We start from the raw sequence: 26,391 nt of genomic DNA on the forward strand, positions 1-26,391 counted from the left end.
ACTACCAGACTCTGGTTTCATCCCAAAACCCCCAAAACTTTAATTTGAGACTGGCTACTGTTGATCTCACCCCATTCCTAAGAGGTCTTTAAGGGGCATGCATAAGCGCACCAGCATGCCTACCGTCCCTGTCCTAATGTTCCCTTTTATTTTTATCCATTTTATGTATTCAATTCATGCTTTTGCTTATATATATTATCTAATATGTACTTGACAAATAAATAAAATAAATAAATAAACTCTATCCTGCCACCTAAGAAGGGCTCCTATCTCACCCCTCTGGAAAAGTCCAGTGGTCACATGGATCAAAGCTTCACCTCCATCAAAGAGCTGGTCAATGTAATTCTTCTGACTTCTTTCCAGAAGACTTCTTTCCCTTTGCAAATGTACTTTGCCCAACCAGGGCAACTAAATTAGGACGGTTTTTTTTTCCCCTGTAAAGGATTTAAACTAGATAACAGTTACACCTGCCAACACACTTGGTACCCTAAGTATAACTAGACACAATGGCAGAAAACTGACAACATATGCATCATGATGTCACCATGCAAGTTCTATCTTTCATACTTGTATTGACTTCACATGGAAATACATAAAGGGTGAAGTTTGCATTGCAAAGCGGTGATGTGTTTCTGCTTTTTTCATTCCATTCAGCTAAACAATGAACCAGAGGTAGGCAGGTTGTTTTCCTATTATGGAGCAGGAATGATTCTTTTCATTCTTTCTAACAGAGTGGAATTTGAAAAATAATTTTTAAGAGAATTTGGAATTCTGTCTTTTCATTAGTAGGATAGCTCTCTGCAAACAGAACCGAAGGCACTCAGTTTGGTGTGGCGAAAAAAACCATCAAAGAAAAGAATAAATTCACAAGTGGGCTGCATCTGGCCAAGGATTGTGGAATATATATTTTTTAATCCTCACTACATCCTCACTACACTACGTTTTATTGGGTTATTTATATTTTAATATTTTAATTCGTTTTAAATTTGGCCATTTTATAATATGCTTGTTTTAATTTCTTTTATATTGATATTGTGATTTTTTACTTGGCTGTACACCGCCCTGAGTCCTTCGGGAGAAGGGCGGTATAGAAATTGAATAAAATAAATAAATAAATAAATAAATCCCAGTGAGGCAATTAGACAGTGGCTCAAAATACTGCCAATTCTTCCATTCTTAAGCCCCTCCCCTTCCTGGTCACATGACCCAAAGGGAAGTTGCCATTAAGGAGATGGAAACAACCTATCCCCTTTATGCACTGCTTACTTTATTTCAAATAGAATCTTGACTCTTGAAAAACTCTAAAATCTAACTAATTTAGGGCTAATTCTGTCAAGTCTACTCCTGCGTAGGTCTATGACCAACAAGAAAATGATTATATTTTTAACTATATACATTGCCTAGTTTGGTGGCAATAAACCATATTTGCAGTTTGCTTACCTGCATAATATGGGTTAAACCAGTGGTCACCAACTGGTGGTCCGTGGACCACTGGTGGTCCATGAGAAAATTTTGGTGGTCCGCAGAAAAATTATTTGCATTTTTTATATTGCACTAAATGCTATTTATCTTCTTAAAAAATTCATATTAGTGGTCTGCAGGATTTAAAATTATGAATTTAGTGGTCCCTGAGATCTGAAAGGTTGGTGACCCGTGGGTTAAACATTATTTGCTTTTTTTTAAGCACTGTACCAAGCAATGAAGTCATTTAAGTTTTCTGAAAATCATCTTAAACTTAAAATTAACTAATCTGGGAGGAGGAATGGAACTTCAGTAGTAAAGATGACAGATGTTCTATTGCTTCCTATTTCCCAGGACTATAATGATGAAATCCGTCAAGAGCAATTGAGAGAATTGTCGTATTTAAATGGTTCAGAGGACTCACCTCGTGGGCGAAGTATTCGAGGAAGAGGAATTCGGGTTCCTCCTGCAGCTCCTTCAAGGTCAGTTGCTTCGTCTTTCTTTATACTCAGTATAAATACTTTATAATAGCTATAACCTCGGTTACAAATGACTTAGTTAATAAACAGATACATGCCACAGTTCACAGATACAGCTGAGAAAAATAAGAGGGTGTTTTGTTAATACATTTTATTCTAACAAAGCCTTCCACTTAGTTGTAATTACATTTACACCAGAGGAACTGAAAATATATCTTGTAAAGCAAAGAGGCTAAAGAAAGTTTATGGTTTTGTTCCAAACCGATGAACATTCATCCTAGCATAAATCCCAGTATTTTCATATTCAAATAAACATAGCCACTTCTACTGGAGCCATATGGTCTCTACCGTCATCTTCACCAATTTAGTTTCCTTCAGTTGTTTTAGGAATTACAATTCTCATCATCCTCCAATGGGCTTAGCCTTGCTGGTTGGAGGTGATTGAAGTCACCTACTGATATTTCTGGAAGATGTCTGTCTTTATAAGGTAAAGGTTCCCCCGCACATATGTGCTAGTCGTTTCTGGCTCTAGAGACAGTGCTCATTTCAGTTTCAAAGCCAAAGAGCCAGCGCTGTCCGAAGACGTCTCCGTGGGCATGTAGCCAGCATGACTAAACGGCGAAGGTGCATGGAGCGCTGTTACCTTCCCACCAAAGTGGTCTCTATTTTTATACTTGGATTTTTTATGTGCTTTTGAAATGCTAGGTTGGCAGAAGCTGGGACAAGTAACGGGAGCTCATTCTGTTACATGGTGCTAGGGATTCGAACCGCTGAACTGATGACCTTCTGATTGACAAGCTCAGCATCTTAGCCACTGGGCCACTGCATGTCTTTATAGTAGAGTCTTATTTCTCTGAAAATCTGCAAGAACAATTTTTTTAAATGCTTATATTTTGGGCATACCTTTTGCTTCTGTGTAAAACAGGTTTTGGGATAACTTATGCATGATGACTTATTCAAAAGAATAATTTAAAAAAATGCCTAGAATAGATCCAGTACAATTAACTTTTTAAAATCTACTACAAGATTAAGTTTATTCTTAATTTATGTTTGGCAGTCTCTCTATATACCACAAAAGAATTTAATTGACTGTAGGTGGATTTTAACTTGGTACATGCAAAAGCGCCCAAATATAAACCTCATAGGATTCACAGAACTGAAGTCTAAACTAAGCCTTTGGTTTTATCCAATATCCCATATGGATTTATTTCTCTTTTTTCATTAACATTTCAAGATGCTGATTAAAAATAACCTTGGTTTTTCTTTCAATGTAGTAATTTCCCTTTTCCATCAGCATATGTAGATATCTTAATTACATTTGCACATCCACCTTCTCTTATAGCGGATTGATGCTATACTTATCATCCTTGGTGCCTTAGGATAACTAATATTCATTCTCTCTCTGGGGTATGCAATGATACAAGGAGACACTAATTTCAATAACATCTTCCCAAAACATGGATATCAAGAATGTTCACAACCAAGATCAGAGTGTGATCATAATTTCATTGTACAGAAACATTATTATGTCTTCATACAACTTGATTCTGCCCTTTATGACTCCAATTACATGCAATTTAATATTTCTAATAAAATCAAGACTCTATTTTATAAGGTGGTTTATTTCACCTTATGACTTGTAGAGTTAGCTGCATTTCATTTCTTCTTTCCTTCTCTAAAAGTTCCAAAGTGAACCATATTCCCATTCTTAACTACCTCTTCTCCCTCTGAAATCATATTCTTAGCAAGTCCTTGTTAACAATTCAGATCCTTGGAATCGCATCTTAAAACCTACTGTGGTTTCAATTGAATTCCTGCTGAATGAATTCTTTCCAGAAATCAGATTTTGCTTCGCATGTGATTAAAAATGGTGCCTGCTTTAGCTTTATGTGTCAAATCCTGATTATTATAAAACCTTTCTGATTTGAATAATGTTTAATAATATAGGGAAGGGCTGAGCATGCTAATTCAGAAGAAAAAGTTCAGATCTCACATGAATGCAACAGCTGTTCTGACTTTTTTCAGGCTGCTTTGACATTTTATTTTAAACTGTATATTTTAATATACATATATTTTTAAAAAGATACTATTTTAAGGCAACAGTCAATGCAGTTCTTAGAGCTGTTGCACCAAAAACCTTTAAAAATGGCGAATTTATACTAGATAGCAAAGATGGGATACTCTTGCCTGAGGTCTAAAGGATTTCTTCTGAATTATTTTCAGACTCTATAGAATCCTAATACACAACATTATTAAAACAGACTGCATATTCATCAAATATACAGAATAGAATAGAATAGAATAGAATAGAATAGAATAGAATAGAATAGAATAGAATAGAATAGAATAGAATAGAATAGACCTCCCCATCTTTGTGGCAGCCCCTCAAGAACTGGAATATTGCTATCATGTCACCCCTAATTCTTCTTTTCTTTAGTCTAGCCAAATTCAAATCCTACAGCTGTTCTTCGTAAGTTTTAGTCTCCAGGCTTTTGATCAAAATTTGAGTAAAAGAAAATTATTTCTTTTGAACATCTTGAAATGAAAAAGTGTTTATTTCAAATAAGTCTTGGCTGCACACAACTTACACCTTATTTATGTAACATATAATTTGAATTTATAAGGCCACCAATCTCACAATTTATTTGTGATATACACTTTAAAAACAAAAGCCTATAATGTAGTCTATATCAGTTTGAAAAGAAGATGGCCATAGCCAAAGCATAGACATATTAGAAATAATCTAATTCAAGAGAACAGACATAAGACAGAACCTGGGGAAAAAACAGATCTTCAAGACCTATTTAAGGGATTGATTTATTCCAACACTTCCAAAAAGAATGTGGACACATTTTGGATCAACTGTAGTTTCAAAGTGATCTTTGTACAATGCATTGCAATAATCCTCCTACAAGGTGACCACAGAATGTGTCTGAGAAGGAACTCCGAGTCCAGGGAATACTTCAGCTGGCATTTCAGATAAATCTAATCACAATATCCTCTACCTTCAGATTACATCGCAAGTGCCCTGATATACAAATCAGATCCAAAATATGACTGTTTATAGGTGTTTGACTCTCAATAACTTGGGCTATGTCCATGGTTGCTCTGGTAGCTATGAACTCATGAGCGACTCCAGACTTTATTTATTTATTTTTATTTATTTATTTTGTCACACAGTATATATAAGCGTAAGCATGAAATAACTATACAATATATAAGCATATATATAAGTGTGAGTATGTAATAACTTAATTAATTGGATATAAGAAAAGGAAACAATAGGACAGGAACGGTAGGCACTCTTGTGCTCTTACAGACTTCTTAGGAATGGGGTGAGGTAATAGAGGAAATTTAAGTCTCTTAGAATTGTTAGAAGCTTCATCTGTAAATTGCATTGAAGTCAGGCAGAGATATTGATACAGCAATGGTACAACAGCGATCAAACCACTTCTCCATACAACCCAACTTCAACCACAGGATCTCATAATTGGACATTTGTGGTGCAATGCTTCTGAAAGCGAATGGGACTTTCTAGATAACAACAGCTATCCCAACTCCCATGGTCTGGGTTCATGGTTAATGCCATTCTCAAAACCTAAGTGGATACATCTCCAAGAAAGGAACCTCAACTGTAGCAATATTTGTTACACTTTTCATTTTCTATCTGTTTATTTTTTCTGTAAAATCACAAAATGGAGATGACATTGAACAATTGTCTGGCTAATACTTGGAAGAATCAAAGTAATATTGGATTGTCCTTTATCAAACAGTGATGGAAATCTGTAAGTGAACAATCTAAAGGACATCAAATATCTAAAAATGACCATTTTTCTACATGGTATAGGTGGCGTTTCAATTGTTAACACACTGACAAAACTGTTGAAAATGTTTCTGCTTACAAAGGGAATTTACTTATAAGTTATTACGTTAAGCCTTAGGTTTCCCCTTAGAAGGTCAGGACCGCTTACCTGGTTGTTCTCTACCCTCCCAATATTTTACCTCCTGTGATGTGACAGCAAAAGTGCCTGGTCAAGATTCATGACTAATTAATGAGAGTAACCTCAGCTTCTGCCATTTAAGTGTGCAAAACAAATGAATATAACAGCTTTTCGTGATTTTAGGAATCTTATATGTTCTTGGGTTTTCTTTTCCTGTTACATCTTTGTCATGAGCTATTAATTCTGCATTGATGTTTCTGCAGTACATTCTTCCCCTAAAAAAAATATTCAATTATGTGTGGGATAATTTCACTCCACCTTTTGATCCCAAGACCCCCACTGTAACTTCCAACTAAAAATATAAATGTACAATAACCCATATAGAATTAAAAATGCAATATACAGTATCAGTTAAATAATTCAAACCACCAAACAAGGGCAATACCCAGGTCATTTAAAATATACACACGATGGAAGCAATGATCCATCCGAACACTCTGAATCTTAGTAAAATGGCAAAATACAGTAAAATTCTAGATAACCAGGGGAATCTAAAAAATAGGCAAGAATTGGAAGAACAGGGAATAAATATAGATTGGTGGTCTTACAATTAAAATCAAGATATATAAAAGATCAAGATGAATACATATTGAAATTCTACCAAAACAATTAGACAAAATATTGACTGGTCCGGATGAAAAATTAATAACCAAAGTTTATAATTATTTATTAGAATTTGACAGAGCAGGAGATATAGTAAAAGAAGCTATGATAGCCTGGGCTAGAAATATTGGGCATAATATTGAATTAGAGAATTGGGAAACAATTTGGAACAAAAATTATAAACTAACCGGATCGGCAAAATACAAAGAAAATCAATATAAAATGTTTTACCGTTGGTATTTGGCACTTTCTAGATTGGCAAAATTATATCCAAATTTAAACCCCAATTGTTGAAAATGTGGACAAAAGCAAGGTACCTTCTTTCATACATGGTGGTCATGCTCCAAAACAAAAAAATACTGGATGAAAATGTAGTTGGATATAGGAAGTAACAGAATTCCAGACAGAATACACACCAGAGCTATTTCTTCTAGTAATGACGAAAACAGAATATAGAATAGAAATAGAATAGAATTTTTTATTGGCCAAGTGTGATTGGACGCACAAGGAATTTGTCTTGGTGCATATGCTCTCAGTGTACATAAAAGAAAAGATACGTTCATCAAGGTACAACATTTACAACACAAATGATGGTCAGTATATCAGTATAAATCATAAGGATTGCCAGCAACAAAGTTACAGTCATACAGTCATAAGTGGAAAGAGATTGGTGATGGGAACAATGAGAAGATTAATAGTAGTGCAGATTTAGTAAATAGTTTGACATGAAAATCAATAACATATTATTTTACATATGACAACGGCGGCAAGTTTTGCATTTGTTCAATATTGGAGAAGCTCAAATATACCCTCTGAAGAGTTAATAATTAGAAAAATATTGGATTGCGCCGAGATGGACAAAATGACATTTGAACTGAAAGGACAGATGGATTTGGATTTTTATGCAATATCGGAGAAATGGTATAATTGGGCTGAAAATAGGAAAAAAGGGGAAATAACAGATAGTAAAATTTGTAAGAATTAGAAATTCAAATTAGAATTAGTTATATAATTTAGTAAAGTTATATAGAGTATAGGAGAACACTAATGGGATGATATGTAAATGGTCACAGTCATGCACAAGAGTTGAATGAAAATTAATTTAATTGTTAAAAATTCAATAAAATTTATATTAAAATAAAATAAAATACACACAGCCATAGCAGGAGATAGAGCAGACCAATGATATAGTAGGATGAAACTTACCAGCTATCTTTCTAATATTTTAACTATAAGCAAACCAATATCTTTTAGGAGTTGTCCACAATCCATGTGCTGAAGGCTTGCTAGAATGTCTTCGCTAAGCTTATCTTTGGAGGTAGAGGAACCAGAGCAGCCTCAGAAGTTCAGTGCCATGTTCAAGCACAGGTGTGTGAGATGACATAGTCACAAAACCCTTAGGATGTTTCAAATAATAATAGTAACACTTTGCAAATGCTGGACTGATTTGAAAGAGTGATTTGGATTTCTGGTGACTGTGAGCACAGTACCTTTCTGCTCTTTATTAAAGCATATCTTTTCTTTCCAGGCTTCTGCCTAAACCAAAAGAAAGGAATGATGGCTTCAACAGCCATGTTAATTTTAAGGAATCCACTGCCACATCTTTTCCTTCACTTTTCTCACTTTCCAAAATATCTTAACTTTCCTGAACTAATTTTTCTTCAGGATTTTCTTCAGGCTTGGACTCCTTCAAGCTCTTTTGAACTCTGGAATACTAATCTGATCAATTTCAGTTTTCCCCACCTCCATATGGTATATTCTAGAATCACATGGTTACACGCTTCCTACAATTTTCACTTCCCCGACCATTTCTTTTCAGTTAAGTCCAGTATAACTGGTCCCCTCATTTCTCCTTCACCTTTTGGATAATGAAGTTCTCTGCAAAGTATGTCTACCTGCATAGAGTTTAATTCCCAGACGATATCAGGGTAGTTGAAATTCCTCATTGCCCTGGTGGTGTATTTCCTGAACACCTTAGCCATCTGGTTTACAAAGATTTTATCTGTATCTTCTGCTTGGTTGGGGGACCTGTAGTACGGTATCATTTCTATGCCTTTTCTCTTAATACTCATCAAAATGCTTTCATCCTAGCACAGGTAGTCGTTGACTTATGGCCACAATTAAGCTCCAAATTTCTGTTGTTAAGCAAAACAGTTAAGTGAGTTTTGCCCGAGTTTTGCAACTTTCCTTGCTACATTTGTTAAGTGAACCACTACAGTTGTTAAGTTAGTAACATGGTTGTTAAGAGAATCTGGCTTCCACATTGACTTTGCTCATCAAAGGTCGCAAAAGGTGATCACTTGCCCATAGGACTTTGCAACCATATAAATATGAGCCAATTGCCATGAGTCTGAATTTTTATCACATGACCATGGGGACGCTGCAACAGTTGTACATATGAAAAATGATCATAGGTCACTTTTTTTCAGTGCTGTTGTAACTTGGAACGGCCCAAGTAGGTAGTAATAAACTTAGTCCATGGAAAAACAAACTTTATTCGAACAGCTGGGAATTACTTCATTCCCAGCATCGTTCAACTCAAAGTAAAACAAATGCCTCCCAACACAAATTCCTCAGTTATCTCACAAACCTTAGTCCAATTAGGCAAACTGCCAAAGGCCCTTCCTGGCAAATATCCAGAAGCCACAAAAACAAAGACGTATATAAAGCAGAAGACGAAGCAAGAAGACGCAGCTACAACGTTGTTTTCCGGCAAAGCTGAAACACCGGTGCTGGTCTGTTTTAAGCCTTATGGGAGGGGCAAATCATCTCTTGGCCCTACTCCCGAGTTGTCCTCTCTGCTTGAGCTGCTCTTGCCTTCTAGCAGCTCTTCTCATGCGTGCATTAGGAACAGGCTCCTCCTGTTTCTCTGCCTCACTACTATCAGTCTCTGGAGGCTCTGGAGTCTGCACCTCACTTCCCAATGGCCCTGGCCTCACTTCAGCCTCATCGCTGTCTGACTCAGTTGCCAGCTCCGTAGGCTGCTAACCAGGGGTGAAATCTAAAAATTTTCCCTACCGGTTCTGTGGGTGTGACTTAATTAGTGGGCGTGGCTTGGTGGTCAGATGCTTGGTGGGCGTGGCCAATAACAATAAATAATAAAAATAATACAGTATTAAAAAAACAATAAGAGGTAACAAAAACCAACTTTCACATTTTACACACACACACAACACAACACAACTGACTCACACACAATGTAAAAGCAGCTGCACTTCACACTTCACATAGCCACAAAAAGCTCAAAAACCAACTTTCACACTTTACGCACACAAAACTAACACACACACACACACGCACACACTATGCCACATACAGCTTTTTGAGATTTTGTGTGTTTGTGTAGTTAGATTGAAACACTACAGAAACACACCAAATCTCAGAAAGCTGCACAAATATTTTATTTTATTATTTTATTTTATTTTATTTTATTGTGGACTTCAAATCCCAGAGCTCCTCAGCCAGCCAGTTGATCACAGAGGAAATAGATTAGCTGAGCCGATTGATTCTGTCTGGCTGAAACTGAAACTGCTTTCGGGCTGTGGCCATGCGTTCATCAGTAATCAGGTAAGTGCCTTAGAATCTCTACTTTTACTTGTAGAAAACATGTTTTCTACAAGTAAGAGTACAAGTAAGGTTCTGCTGTTTTTTACTTTTAAAGGCCTGTTTCTGCTGAAGCAAAACCAGCTTTTAAAAGTAAAAAAAAAAACACCTCTGCAGATGGTGCGGCTCAGCAGAGGCAGGGGGGCGGGGCCAGGGATTTTTGCTACCGGTCCTCCGAACCAGCAGCCGCCATCGCTACCGGATCGCGCGATCCCCTCCGATCTGGGAGCATTTCACCCCTGCTGCTAACGGACTACCACAAACAGTTACTAAATGAATGAAGTCAAGGATACCTGTATTATGAATTCCCTACAGGAGTCATCATTCTTACACACATACATACACACACACACACACACACACACACACTTTTCGGTGAGTCTGTTTCTTTTGGACCTGTTTATAACCTTCCAGGATTTTATTCCTGTCTTGAGTTCTACCCCATCAGATTTCAGTAATACTAATAAATATTTGCTCCCTTACTTTCTTCCATACCAGGTCTTCCATCCTAGGGCTTTCAAGTTGACTCTCTTTGTTCTCTATATTCTGAATATTGATCAGTACTGTTGAGTATTCCCCTTCTTAGGTTCGTGTGCTGCATCTCCTCAAGACACTTTATTTCTTACACTTTCTTCCAAATTTTGAAGTTTACCATTGAATGGTAATGTACCAATAAAGGAGAATATTTATAGCTCAGGGTTGAAATGAGAGGTCCGTAGTATTCTCGGAGCGTGGTTGTTTTCTTGCAGACATTTCATTACCCAAACCAGGTAACATCATCAATGCATCTTCATCATCAGACAACATCAGGGCATCAGAATGCTCTGATGAAATTACCTAGTTTGGGTAATGAAATGCCTGCAAGAAAAGAACCAGGCTCAGAGAGTACTCAGGATCCCGAATGGTGATACGCTTTCTCTAAATTACTGACTCTAATAACAGTTTAATGTTATTAGAGTCAGTAATTAATGTCAATGCAGTCAGTTCAGAAATCCTTTTATGAACCTTTATAAATCTTTCATTTTTTTGGCGCTCCTTATCACAATTATTGGCTTGCTCTGTTCACTCTTAGGGGGCGTGGGAGTGCCATTCCTCCACCACCACCCGGACGAGGAGCTCAAGTAGCAAGAGGAACGCCAGTGTCCCGTGGAGTACTCCCGGTCCCACCCGCCACCAGAGGGGTCCCCACCCCTCGAGCCAGAGGCGTTCCGGCAGTACCAGGTTACAGGCCTCCCCCTCTACCAGCACATGAGTCTTACGAAGAATACGTAAGTACCTGTTTTTCAACAACACAAAGAAATGTCAACTGTTAAGTCAGATTTCACATTGCTGCAAGTGGTTATTCGTATGTTAATTCTACCCCTAAAGAACATTCAGAAGAATCCCAAGGGAATTGTTTGCATTTGATGAGCTGGATGCTGCATTAGCTTTTGCAATTTCGGAATTATTCAGGCCATTATCTCATTCCCAAGTATGTTCTTTTGCAGAACAGTTCATCCCGAGCCAGGGCTATTATATGCATAGGAAAATATAATGCCTGCTTGCTTTTTGGAAGTGATTCTGAGGATTGCTGAGTGCATTACGTCTGAAAGTCGAAGCTTTGCAAAGTGTTGTAGCAATGTTTAGCTTTTATTTTAAATGTGGTCGTTTTTATATCATACTTTTCCTCTGAGATTTCAGACGCACATCCATAGCACTATTTTCTGCATTTTTTTCACCCCAGAGCAAATTTATGGAAAAGGTTGAACTAAAAGCTAGTGAGTGGCCTATTTGGGATACACTGAATTACATTAATTTTCTTCACTTTTTTGTTTGTTTGTTTGCAAGGTAACTGCTGAGCCGAATGATGTTTGTGCTCACAAGATAACTGAAGACTGAGGAAGGGCTTGTTGTTCATATATTTAATTGGTCAATGTTAAAGCAAACAGGTCTCTTAAACTTTGGCTGTCCCCAAACCACAGTTTTAAAAATATTCTTTTTAAAATAGCCAAATGTTATTTTGTTTTTAACTAAAAATACAGCATAGAGTAATTATAAGTGCATTTTTTAAATTAAAAAAAACTATCCCAGTTTTATAAAGAAATGTGATAGAAACAATACAGCAACATATGAAATCTTTCAAAGTTAGTGATTTTTTTTAGAGAACTAGTATAATGTAGAGATTTTTATTTTATTTTTATTTAGTGTATGGCATCTATAGAGGTCATGCAATCACTGATACACAAACGTAAGCGTAAATAAAGTAAATATATATACATATACCAGGTATGTGGACAATGCAATATATGAGCTAAAATATTAAACAAAGATAGAACCATAATAAAATCACCATAATATTGTGCCGTAGAGTTGCAATGGGATAGATATTATTATTCGATATCTAAGGATCATAACCATCTGGCTGCTTCTTGGGTAGCTGCGATGAGATCATTCCAGATGCCTTGAAATTTCCTGAGGAGGTATTCTTGAAGTGTAGGATGAAACTGTTGAGCTAGGCCAGGCATGTTAAACTTGATTTCATTGAGGGCTGGATCAGGATTGTGTTTGACCTTGGGGGGGCAGGGGGGTCGTTGCCAGCTTGATGTCATTAGTGTCAGGGGTTGTTCTGTCCCCCTCGCCTCAGTCCGAGTGATGACTTAATTAGCTGGCAACTATCAGCTTCTGGCAGCAAACTAGCGAGCATATGCCAAGTGTCTCTGTTATCTCTCTTGATGCCGATGAGTCAACCAGGAACAAACAGTACTTCAGCTCTAGTTAAGCAGTTGATTTGCTTGCCACGAAGTGGTATAGCAGCCTTTGCTGCTTTTATATCCTGTGGGGTGTGGCTCCATGACTCAGCACTTCCTAGGCCTGCCCCACCCTTGCTTCTGTTGTTCCCACCTCTCCTGCCTATGAAATCTAGGGTCCAGCCAGGCCTGATTGCCATCAGCCGGGTCTGGAGGCATGGCCTGGGGGGGGAGAAAGAGTCAGGGGACAGAGGCCTCATTATCTCCTCCACCTGGCCTGCCTCTGGCTCCTGGAGCTGAGCCAGGAAAGCCGGTGCTTCTGAGTTAAGTCCTGACGGCCCTTCCCCCTTACTTTCCGAGTCACTTTCTGGCAGGGGGCCCGGCTCAGGGGGTGCAGACACAACAGGGGTGCTTGTAGTGGCCTGTGGTGCTTCTGCCAGTGAAAACAGGCTCCCAAGCTCTGTTTTTGGCTGCCATGGCCTCCTACAACCCTCCGCCAGTGAAAACAGAGCTCAGGAGGGCCATGTCCTCTTTCACTGGCAAAAGGTTGCAGGAGGCCGTGGCAGCTGAAAATGGAGCTCGGGAGCTTGTTTTCACTGGGAGAAGCACCGCAGGCCAGTCCTTCGCTGTTTCCAGGGCGGCCCCACGGACCAGATCTAAGTACCTCACAGGTCGGATCCGGTCCCTGGGTCTTGAGTTTGACACCCCTGAACTAGGCCCAGCTTTTAGTCCATCAACCATAGAAGCTCTCTGGATAATTTCAGGTCAGCCACTCTCTCAGCCTAAGTTTCTTCACAGGGTTTCTGAGGGTGTGTGTGTTAAAACTGATAGAACATCCTCATAAAAGCCAACCGAAACTCCTGGAGAAAAAGCAGAACATGAGTTTTATTACTAATCAGTTAGGGTCTAATATAGGCAAGGCATGCTTGCACAATACATAGACTGAGAGAGAAGCATATTGTCCAATTAAAGATCAGATACATAAGCTTTGTGCATGTCTGGGTGTGCGCTCATGTGTGTAATTCCTTTCAAGCTAGATATGGATCAGTGGTTCATTAGGGATAAATGGGAATTTTGATCTGTTTTCTGTTCAAGGACATTCGTGCTATTATCATCATTTCATTTCTGTATGAACCCAGAGCAAAGTAGATCATGGCCAATCAGTGTCCCACTGAGATATATCGTGGTTTTAGAGCTTTGGATCTTGGTTTTGCGTTTGCATGGTTAGTTCAGAAGTTTCTCTCTCCCCCTTTAATTCAAGGAATGTGAAGCCATGATTGTTTAATCATTCAGAAAGGTAGGGATGATTCAAAGAGAAGCTACCTCATAGCTCAGGTTCTTGAGAAATAGGTTTCCCCATGCATTTTACTTTTTAAAAAACAAAACAATCTCAGCAGTTATTTTATTTTTATTACAAGGAGTGAATGGAGAAACGTTCAGTAGTTCACAACTGTGAAAAATCCCCAAGTAATTATATCTGGATTGATGTGTTAAATAGGTAGTGTCAAAACTTGACTGAAACTAACCCAGTTGCTTGGAAGCCTCCTTGATGTGTTTCTAGCAATAGAACTGAGAAAATTATAGGTTCTGTTAAAGAGGTAGAGCGATTGTTTCAGGTTTCCAAAACATTTGCATAAGAACGAGAGTTCCATTTATCTGAGGCATCAAATTACAGGCAGTCCTCGATTTATGACCACGGTTGAACCCCAAATTTCTGTCACTAAGCAAGACAGTTTTTCAGTGAGTTTTGTCCCATTTTACGACTTTTCTTGCCACAGCTATTAAGTAATCACTGCAGTTGTTAAGTTAGCAACACGGTCGTTAATTGAATTTGGCTTCCCTATTAACTTTGCTTGACAGACAGTTGCAAACGGTGATCCCATGACCCCGGTACACTGAAACCGTCATAAATATGAGCCAGTTGCCAAGCATCCGAGTATTGATCTTGTGACCGTGGGGATACTTCAACCATGTTGAAAAAAAAACCACGTTTTAAGGGTGAAAAATGATCTTGTCACTTTTTTCAGTGCCATTGTAACTTTGAATGATCACTAAGTGGATGGTTGTAAGTCAACGACTACCTGTATAAATGTTCACGTCTGTCAATGCACACGTGCCTTGGGGGTTTATATGTTGTGTGGATTCTGGAGATGCAACACTGACCACAGTAATGACAGATTAGAAATGTCTATGGAGATTCTCAGTCATCCAGATCAAGGCTGTCCCAAAGGTGCTTTTTTTTTTTTTCAAGAGGCAACTGGACTTTCTCATTATAAAAGAATGCAAATGACCAGCTGTCTGCAAGGAGTATAAATCCTTCCATGCCCCATCATCCAGTCAGAACTGAAGAAGCTTCTTGGATGAGAAGCGAAATGTCTTCAAAGAAAAAACAAGAAAGTCCAGTTGCCTCTTCGGGGGAAAAAAGCCACCTTTGGGACAACTGTGATCTGGATCAGGGATCTCCAACCTTGGCAACTTTAAGACTTGGGGACTTCAACTCCCAGCAAAGCTGGCTAAGGAATTCTGGAAGCTGAAGTCCACAAGTCTTAAAGTTGCCAAGGTTGGAGACCCCCGATCTGGATGACTGAGAATCTCCATAGACATTTCAAGTGGCCCTCTTCCAACCTTGTTTTTCTCATGTGGTCCTGCCTTCCCCCATCCAGGTTCCATTACCAGATTCGGTTATGGGACAGAAAACTGTCTCTTTTCTGACATCAACAAGAGAGTATTTGCAGTATAATACACTTTGGTTTTCTGCTTCCAAGCCTCTCCCCCAACACGTGCTATGATTCTCTCTCTCTCTCTCTCTCTCTCTCTCTGTGTGTGTGTATGTGTGTGTATAGATAGATGATAGAGATAGATAGATAGATAGATAGATAGATAGATAGATAGATAGATAGATAGATAGATAGATAGATAGATAGATAGATAGATAGATGATTTGAAGAGAGGATCCTACCAGGAATTTGGCATGAATAACAGCATAAATATCATTCAAGATATAACATACTTTTTGTCTAGAGTCTTACCAAAACTAGCTGGATTCAGTCTTGGTGTTTATCCTAAGGAGATCCGATCACTTGTAGATCCAATCATATTCCATTTTATCTAAGAGCCCAAACCAGAGCAATACAATTAGAGCTGCTGCTTTTAAGGCTGTGCTGGTTTTTTTTTTCCCCTTGTGTGTGTGTGTTTTAGCGAAAATTACTAAAAATGAAACCGAATGTCACATGCTGCTCTTTAAGCTCCGTTTGCTATTAGCATTTTTCAATAGTCTGGGGACAAATTTGAATGCCTGTACTTATTTCAATAGATTTATGGACAGTGTGAGCTTTATAACAGAAGACATTTTGTCACATTTTAATATTTCTGCAGAAATATGTATATATACCAGTTGTGGTAGAAGCTGTTATTTAAGAGGGAAGTAGACATTTTTAGAACTGTTTTGTGATCAACAAGACTGTGCAAATAATATAAGGTGTCCCTGGATCCTCTCCTGAACCCTGCCTGTCCACCAAGATGGGAAGGCAGGGCATGTTACAGGTCCCATCAGTTGGGAATTGTCAGCTGGTGGGATCACAAAAAAGGGCCTTCTCTCAGTAGTGGCCTCTTATTTATTATTTTATTTTATTTTTTATTTATTTGAATTTATATCCCGCCCTTCTCCGAAGACTCAGGGCGGCTTACATTGTGTTAAGCAATAGTCTTCATCCATTTGTATATTATGTACAAAGTCAACTTTTATTGCCCCCAGCAATCTGGGTCCTCATTTTACCTACCTTATAAAAGATGGAAGGCTGAGTCAACCTTGGGCCTGGTGGGACTTGAACTTGCAGTAATCGCAAGCAGCTGTGTTAATAACAGACTGCTTAGTCTGTTGAGCCACCAGAGGCCCCTCTGATTTATGGAACATCATTCTCCTCAGGTACAGTTGGCCCAACCCTACTGGTTTTCTAAAAGGCTCTAAAAATATGGTTTTGTCAGTGGGCTTAGGGAAGCAAAAGGAGCTGATCAAGTGATTGTGTTGTTGCTTCCGTGGGGGGAGAGTGGGAGTGGAGTTTCTTTTGAATGGTTTTTTTTTATTATTATTATACAGTGAATTTTTAAAACTTTGTAAACTGCTTGGAGTCCCCTATGTATGAGTTGGGCAGCTATGTACATTTATTTAATAAATAATTTATATATTTTTTATTTTTATTATTATTATGAAATAATTATTCATATAATATTATAAAATAAAAATAATGTAATTATTATAAAAATAATACATACATTTTTCCAAGTTTTTTATTTTATTTTATCCACACCATACATATTTTGTGGACAGTGTATTGACTGGGTCAATGTCCTTTTTAAACAATGTTAATAATAATACAAATAATACAAATAAAATAGTCCTAATCTTCGAACTTCACCAACACCATTCTCTCTTTATAATTCTTTATCGTTTTTTCCTATTAATACATAAACCTAAATAATATTTCTTTGCACCATTTATTTGTTATCCTCTACTAAATCACTAATATTTAATATTTAGAAATTATTCATTATTCCACCATAATTTTGATATCCCAAATGTCTAGGACTACTAATAATGCCAAAAATTAACAAAATTTAATCAATCCCGGGATTATATCTTAAAACCCCCACAATTTCTAATCCTTAGAAGTTTGAATTCACAATATATTTTAACACACTGTTAATCTTATAAACTTCCATCCTTTAACCTTAGCTTATTTTTAATTATAATAAATTCTATTGTTTATTAGTATATAGTGTACACTACTATTTTCCCTATTTGTATTTTCTACTTTTCCATTTTATTAATATATTTTCTCACTATCCCTCATCTCTTAACCTTTTTGGAGTTCCATCATTTATTAACTTTCTAGTCACCCTTTTATTCCTGTCTCTTGGAATCTTATAATTTATAATTTTTTTATTATAACTAATACAAAAATAAATAAATAAATAAATAAATACATTTCTTGAAGCCATGAGTAGGGGGTGCTTTAATATATGGCATGAGTGCCTGAGTATGTCTAGGATGAATGGCAAAAATGACATGCCCAGGAGACTTGAAAGGAGGAGGGAAAAAAGCTTCAAAGAGGTAGAGTTGAATCTCTTGAATGGCAACAGCTGATTTACACCTTTAAGGAATAGATCCAAATGGACACGCCACCTTCATGCACGGTGTCTATGGAGATTCCGAGTCATCCAGGTCATAGTTGTCCCAAAGGTGCTTTTTCAAGAGGTAACTGGACTGTCTTATTTTTCTTTGAAGACATTTCCCTTTTCATCCAAGAAGCTTCATGGTGGGGAGTGGAAGGATTTATAATCCTTGCAGACAGCTGGCCATTTGCATTCTTTTAGAGAGTCATTGAGGCCACTTGGAGGTTTTTCTGTGTTGTCAGGGTCACCTGAGTATTGCAAATGGGTGTGGAGCCATCTTGGAACTGTTGAAAGGACTGTGTCCACATTTTGGACATAGAGGATCGCTGATTTGAAAGAGTGGCTCCACACCCATTTGCACCATTCAGGTGACCCTGATGACACAGATAAACCTCCAGGTGGCCTCAGTGACTCTCTAAAAGAATGCAAATGACCAACTGTCTGCAAAAAATATAAATCCTTCCATTACCCACCATCCAGTCAGAGCTGAAGAAGCGTCTTCAAGGATGAGAAGTGAAACATCTTCAAAGAAAAGCAAGACAGTCCAGTTGCCTCTTGAAAAAGCACCTTTGGCACTCCTCAGATATTTACACAGATATTTCCTAAATAGATTTAAAAAATCCTAGTTCAGTTCTAGTGACTTTTCTGGTGCCATTTGGAGACAATCTAAAGTTTTGAATTCTAGGTAAGAGGCAAACTATATGATGAAGAATTAACGGTAGTTGAAAATGAGGAGCCGTATTCATTTATGCTTTACATTTACAGGTAGTCCTTGATTTATGACCATAATTGAGTCCAAAATTTTCATTGCTAAGCAAGACAGTTGTTCAATGAGTTTTGCCTCATTTTACAACCTTTCTTTCCACAGCTGTTAAGTGAATCACTTCAGTTATTAAGTTACTAGCATAACTGTTAAATGTATCTGGCTTCCCTATTGAATTTACTTGCCAGAAGGTCGCAGAAAGTTGCTTGTTTGGTTATTTATGTATTTGTTTATATTTCAGTAACAGAATAGAATAGAATAGAATAGAATAGAGTAGAATAGAATAGAATAGAATAGAATAGAGTAGTTCATTGGCCAATTAGGATCATACACACAAGGATTTTTTCTCCAGTGCATAAGGTCATAGTATACATACAACAGTATTTTATTTATTTATTTATTTATTTATTTATTTATTTATTTTTTTCGTATTTTTATATCGCCCTATCTCCCTAGGGACTCAGGGCGGTTAACAACCAAATAAAAATATACATATAAATACAGATAAAAACATCCATTAAAAAACTTAATATAATTGGCCGAATAATTAAAATGATGATAATAAAAATAGTAAAATCCCCATTAAAACCAATTTGAATTTAAAATCTAGTCCAGTCCTGCGCAAATAAATAGATGTGTCTTAAGCTCGCGGCGAAAGGTTCGGAGGTCAGGAAGTTGACGAAGTCCTGGGGGAAGCTCGTTCCAGAGGGTGGGGGCCCCCACAGAGAAGGCCCTTCCCCTGGGTGTCGCCAGCCGGCACTGTTTGGCCGATGGCACCCTGAGGAGTCCCTCTCTGTGAGAGCGCACAGGTCGGTGAGAGGTATCCGGTAACAGCAGGCGGTCCCGTAAATATCCCGGCCCTATGCCATGGAGCGCTTTGAAGATAGTCACCAAAACCTTGAAGCACACCCGGAAGACCACAGGTAGCCAGTGCAGTCTGCGCAGGAGAGGTGTCACATGGGAGTAGTAGTAGTAGTAGTAGTAGTAGTTAAAAAGAAAAAGGACCTTTAAAGAACACGTACTTGTTCAAGTAAAGAATTAAACAACTGATTATTCTAAAACTGAATATTTTGCATGGGAAAATAATGATGATCAGATATGGCAAAATAAGCATATTTAAAGATGCCACATTGAATATCACATAGTTATATTCCAATCTGCTTACATGTCAAAAATAATATAACTATTTCCATTCTTTAAAATTATGTTTTTACTTGTACATTTTTGGCATAGTATTTAATATTTATTGCGAGTATAGAAAATGAACAAAATGGTGAAAAACATATGGCATGCACTGATAATTGGATCAATCCACACAATGAAACTTATTAGTCTGAATAGCATCTTGATTTTAAGTGATGGATTATTTTTACACCTAAACCATGTAGATAAATGGATAAATTACATTTTAATAATACGTACAGCTTTTTGAAGGTTCAGGTGATATCATTTCTAGGTAATGACAGTAAACAATAACTTGATTGTATCTTATGAAGATTTTATTATAAGATTATTAGAAGGCTAATATGTATAAAAAATGTGTCAAACCATAGCAGGAATGAAAGGATTTGTGTTCTCCTCTATTTTGGGCCAAGTATTAGGGCAGTGATTAGTTCCCCAGACATTTGGTTCTTTGTAATCCAGAGACAATCAGCACTCCAGTGAATAAAAATATTGTAGAATAGAATAGAATAGAATGGAATGGAATGGAATGGAATGGAATGGAATGGAATGGAATGGAATGGAATGGAATGGAATGGAATGGAATAGAATCGAATGGAATTGAATGGAATCGAATGGAACGGGAACAGGACGGGACAGGACGGGACGGGACAGAACGGAATGGAATAGAATTTTTATTGGCCAAGTGTGACTGGACATACAAGGAATTTGTCTTGGTGCATATGCTCTCAGTGTACATAAAAGAAAAGATACCTTCATCAAGAATCATAAGGTGCAACACTGAATGATAGTCATAGGGTACAAATAAGCAATCAGGAAACAATATCAATAGTAAGGATACAAGTAACAAAGTTACAGTCATACAGTCATAAGTGGAAGGAGATGGGTGATGAAAATTGTTAAGTTCGGGAAGTAACGAGGCTGGAGACCAGGGTAGTGACAACAGCTCTTTAATATAGGGTGAACCCAGCAATCTGGCTGGGGAAAAACCTCTCCTTATATACTGTTTAACCGGCGGCTTCAACCAATCAGCAACGTGCTTGTTTCCCGCCAAAACATTTAAAGATACATAACACTCCTCCCCTCCCAGAAAACACTTTACCTATATTTACATATTATTTACATGTTATTTTTCGACGTAGTCACGCAAATAACCTGGGCGTCTCCTGATTCTTTCGGACCTGCGCGGTTCAGTCCTTGGGAGTGGGTTGAGCTGGTCGGAGGGGCTGTTTGCTCCTCCCAGCTCTTTCTTTAGGCCATCCGGCCCTGGATTACTTGCAGGCTCTTTTTCTAGGCCATCCGGCCTTGGATTACTTGCAGAGTCATCCCTGCTGTTGCCAAAGGGAACCTGATGGCGTCGCTGGACCTCCGGGGACTCAGCTAAGTCTTGCGCCTCTCCCGGGTTTAAAACAGCTGTGGGTTCAAGTAATGTGTGGTCAGGGTCTGTTTCATTGAGCTCGGATTGTTCGGTTATTCTTTTTCTGATTTGGTCTATGTGGCGCCTCCATACTCGGTTGTCTTTTAACTCAACCAAGTATGACTTTGGACCGGTTGCTTTTACGATTTGCCCTGCTAGCCAACTTGGGCCGTCCCCATAGTTGCGGGCCCACACTCGGTCGCCTATGCCCATTTCTCTAGTTTTTTCCAGTTCCCCCTTGTAACCCTCTGGTGTGTAATGGGGATTTAAATGGTCAAGTGGGCACCGGAGCTTCCGTCCCATCAATAATTCGGCTGGGCTTCTGCCTGTAGCAGTGCTGGGGGTTCTATGCTGAACGGCCAGAAAGAAATCTATCTTTGTTTGCCAGTCGCCTGGCTTGAGTCTGGACAATGCCTCCTTAGCGCTCCGGACAGAACGCTCTGCAAGGCCATTCGACACAGGGTGGAAAGGCGCAGAGAGGGCATGTCGGATGCCCTCATCTGCCAAGTATTCCTCAAACTGGGTTGCCGTGAATTGCGGGCCGTTATCGGATACTAGCGTGTCAGGCAACCCGTGGGTTGCGAATAGGTGCCGCAGGGCTGCGATTACCGCCTCGGCTGTCATGGATCTCATGAGAATGATTTCCAACCATTTAGAGAAAGCGTCGACTACCACTAAGAAGGTTTGGCCGTGGAAGGGGCCGGCGAAATCGATGTGGATTCTTGACCAGGGCCCTTGGGGTTTTTCCCATTCCCTAACCGGGGCCGTTGGGGGTAGCGGCCTGGATTCCTGGCAGGCCAGGCATTTCCCTACCCTCTCAGCAATTTCTGAGTCCATTAATGGCCACCAAACATAGCTTCTTGCTAGCCCCTTCATCCTTACGATCCCTGGGTGACCCTCGTGGAGAAGGTCCAATACCTTTTCCCTCAATTTCTCCGGGATCACCACTCGATCGCCCCATAGCAGGCACCCCCCTTGAGCCGAGAGTTCCCCCCGCTTCTTCACAAACTCCTTAAAACGCTCGCCCGGCGCAGCGGGCCACCCTCTTTGCACCCAACCCAGTACAGTTCTTAAGGTAACGTCCCGATAAGACGCCCTAGCCACCTCCTTAGATGTGACTGGGCCAGAGTCCAGAGAGTCAATCAATAGTACAGGTGCCCCCGGAGTGGGGTCCTCGATCGCCCCTGGCAGTGGGCATCTGCTTAATGCGTCCGCATGCCCCAGGTCTTTTCCTGGTTGATGCTGCAGCTTGTAGGAGTAAGCGGCCAAAAAGATAGTCCATCTGGTCAATCGGGGTGAAAGTGCCACCGGCGTTGGGCGGTCGCCAGCCAATAATCCTAACAGTGGTCTATGGTCTGTCACAATTTCGAAGTCTCTGCCAAACACGTATTCGTGAAACTTCTTTACCCCTGACACTATAGCCAGGGCTTCTTTATCTAACTGACTATAGTTCCTCTCTGTTGAGGACATCGTTCTGGAATAGAATGCTATTGGGGCTTCTGTGCCATTCGGGAGCCTGTGGCTGAGCACAGCCCCCACTCCGTAAGGGGAGGCATCGCAAACCAGTAATAATGGCAATGAGCTATGGTACTGGATCAGTAAGCTATCGCTCGAGAGTAGGTTTTTTACTGCTTCGAAAGCCCTAGCTTCCGACTTTCCCCAAGACCAAACAGTGTTCTTTCCCAGAAGCTTATGCAGCGGCTCAGCAACGGTCGCCTTGTTCTTTAAAAAGACCGCGTAAAAATTCACTAGCCCCAGGAATGCTTGTAGCTCTGTTTTGTTTTTGGGCGCTGGAGCCTTTCTTATTGCCTTGACCTTGCTCTCAGTGGGGTGAATTCCTTTCTTGTCTATTCTGTAGCCCAAGAACTCGACGGATTCTACCCCTATCTGGCATTTGTTCACTTTAACCTTTAGTCCGGCTGACCGGAAAATGCCCAGAACTTTGCTCAAACGCTCCCCCAATTCCTCTAAATTTTCAGCTGATATCAATACATCATCGAAGTAGGGAACTACCCCTGGGAGCCCTTGCAGAAGTCGTTCCATTAAATTTTGGAACAGCCCCGGTGCCACACTCACCCCAAATTGTAATCGGGTACACTTGAAAGCACCTCTGTGAGTTACAATCGTTTGGGCTTCGGCTGTGTTGGCGTCTACGGGCAGTTGTTGATAGGCTTGAGCCAAGTCTAACTTTGCAAAGACTTGCCCTTGCCCCAACGAGTGCAGCAAGTGTTGCACCACAGGAACCGGGTAAGCGCTTTTCTGTAAGGCTTTGTTTAACGTCGCCTTGTAGTCAGCGCAGATTCTAACTGACCCATCTGGTTTTACTGGGGTGACGATTGGTGTCTCCCACTTTGCGTGATCGACTGGCACCAGAATCCCCTGATTTATGAGCTTATCTATCTCCTTGTCAATCTTAGGTTTAAGGGCAAAAGGGACTCTCCTTGCCTTTAACCTAATGGGGGCTACCTGGGGGTCTAAGTTGAAGGAAATAGGGGTCCCCTTGTACTTGCCCAGGCAGTCCTTGAAGACATCTTCGAACTCGTTCATGAGTGTGTCTTTTAGGTTACAGTCACTTCTGTAGATGCCAGTCACTCCCATGCCCAATGCACGGAACCAGTCTAGTCCCAACAAACTAGGCAGGGTCCCTTTGACGATCGTGATGGGCAGGGTCTTCTTGTGTGGTCCGTACTCGACTCGGACAGAGGATGCGATTCCCTTGGTAGTCGTGGACTCGTAGCCGTTGTGTTTGCAGGTGGCGCTTTGCGACTGATGGCAAGGCTTTCGCAAAAGTGTCCCAGGACATGATTGTGATCGCTGACCCGGTGTCCACTTCTAGTCGGCACGGCACTCCTTCTATTCTGGGCTTGGTGAAGATTTTCTTCTCCACCCGGGTTGTGGCGCGGCCTATGATCACAGTCGTTTGATTCGAGTTCGCGCCTTTTTTGTTTGAGCCAATCACGGGTCGCCTTGCCGATCCCGCGCTCTGATTGGCCGATTTGAATTTTCGGCGGGAAGGTTGGGGAGCTCGACAGACTTGAGCTAGGTGCCCCTTCTTCTCGCACCGCCGACATGTAGCGTCCTTGAACTTGCAGTGTTGGCGCTGGTGTTGACCTCCGCAACTTCCGCATTCATCCCGGTCTTCTTCTCTCGGTTCGACAAACCCCTTCCTCATCCTCACCGTCGGATTCGGTCTGGATCTCTTCTTGGTGCACCGGGGTTGACTTTGTGCTCGCCTTCGGTGTGAGTGGCTTTTGCAGGGTCTCCGCCGCTTGGGTGGACATTTCATGCGCTCTGGCTTCGTCCAGGCGTTTGCCAGCGTTAGATTGCTTTTCGATAGCAGCCGCCCGCAAACGCATGTCTCTGACCCCACGGATGAGTTGCTCAGCAGCGCCTCGCCCAGGTCTCGTACCCACAGTCTTTGGAGGCTTTCAGGGCGGCCATGTAGTCGCTGATGGATTCGCCTCAGCTGTCAGCGCTCTCCAAATTCAAAACGCCGCACGTATTTGGACGGCGTTGGCGCGAAATGGTTTTTTAGCAGGGTTTGCAGAGTTTGCCACGATACCGATTGTACCGGCGTTGGCTCTGCCAGGGCTTCCGCGATGTCAATGACCTCGGGACCGCAGTGGCTCAAGAAATATGCCCTTTTGCGGTTGTCTGGAACTCCTTGCAGTTCGTTTGCTTCTAGGAAGCTTTCGAAACGGGTCATGTACGTTCCCCATTTCTCTCTGGCTGGGTCAAACGGCGCGGGCGGAGTGTAACTGGCCATCTCCGCGTTTCTGCCCTGGGTTTGCTGGGTTCTGTTCTTCCGTGCTTCAGCTCGGTTCTGGTGCTCCTTAGCCTCGAGATCCCACCTTCGTCGCCAGTGTTAAGTTCGGGAAGTAACGAGGCTGGAGACCAGGGTAGTGACAACAGCTCTTTAATATAGGGTGAACCCAGCAATCTGGCTGGGGAAAAACCTCTCCTTATATACTGTTTAACCGGCGGCTTCAACCAATCAGCAACGTGCTTGTTTCCCGCCAAAACATTTAAAGATACATAACAAAAATGATGAGAAGATTAATAGTAGTGCAGATTTAGTAAATAGTTTGACTAGTAAATTTTAGTAAATAGTGTTGAGGGAATTATTTGTTTAGCAGAGAGTGATGGTGTTTGGGAAAAAATTGTTCTTGTGTCTAGTTGTTCTGGTGTGCAGTGCTCTATAGTGGCGTTTTGAGGGTAGGAGTTGAAACAGTTTATGTCCAGGATGCGAGGGGTCTGTAAATATTTTCACAGCCCTGGTTTTGACTCGTGCAGTATACAGATCCTCAATGGAAGGCAGTTTGGTAGCAATTGTTTCTTCTGCAGTTCTAATTATCCTCTGAAGTCTGTGTCTGTCTTGTTGGGTTGTAACCTTATTATTAAGAAAACTTATTTAAAACCATAACATGAAAAGCATACCTGGCAAGATGCTATCCATATATTTTATAAGCTGTCAGGAGCTTCTTGATAATGACAACAGTGATACCTCAAGGATGGCCAGTTTTCATAATATCTAGCGCTAGGTTTATTTATTTCATTTCATTTATTTATTTGTCACAACAGTATATATAAGTATAAGCATGAAATAACTATACAATATATAAGCATAAATATAATCATAAGTATGTAATAACTATATGAAATTGGATACAATCAAAGGGAACATTCGGACAGGAATGGTAGGCACGTTCGTGCTCTTATGCACGCCCCAGGTTCTGTGAACAAGCTCCCAGCTTAAAGGCTCAGTCAGGGAATCCTCGACCTACAACCACAATTGAGCCCCAAATTTCTTACGCTAGGTGAGAGAGTTGTCAAGTGAACTTTGCCCGATTTTACGACCTTTCTTGCCACAGTGGTGATGTCATGTCCCACTCCTCCTCTGACGGCCGGGTCTGAGAAGTCTGTATCAAGCGTGGCCACGAAGCCTCTGCAGCTTTGCCAAATTCCTGTCAGAGTTCTCAGGGCA

The 26,391-nt window shown here is 40.2% G+C and overlaps 1 protein-coding gene across 1 annotated transcript in view; it reads left to right on the plus strand.

Moving 5' to 3' along the window:
• Positions 1–26,391, plus strand: part of KHDRBS2 (KH RNA binding domain containing, signal transduction associated 2) — a 460,211-nt gene that overhangs the window by 293,228 nt on the left and 140,592 nt on the right. The window contains exons 5-6 of the mRNA XM_058176635.1: positions 1,816–1,943; positions 11,220–11,415. Of these exons, the coding sequence (XP_058032618.1) occupies positions 1,816–1,943; positions 11,220–11,415 (324 nt within the window). The remainder of the gene's footprint in view (positions 1–1,815; positions 1,944–11,219; positions 11,416–26,391) is intronic.

This window comes from Ahaetulla prasina, chromosome 1 (genome assembly GCF_028640845.1).
Source record: "Ahaetulla prasina isolate Xishuangbanna chromosome 1, ASM2864084v1, whole genome shotgun sequence".
Lineage (NCBI taxonomy): Eukaryota > Metazoa > Chordata > Lepidosauria > Squamata > Colubridae > Ahaetulla > Ahaetulla prasina.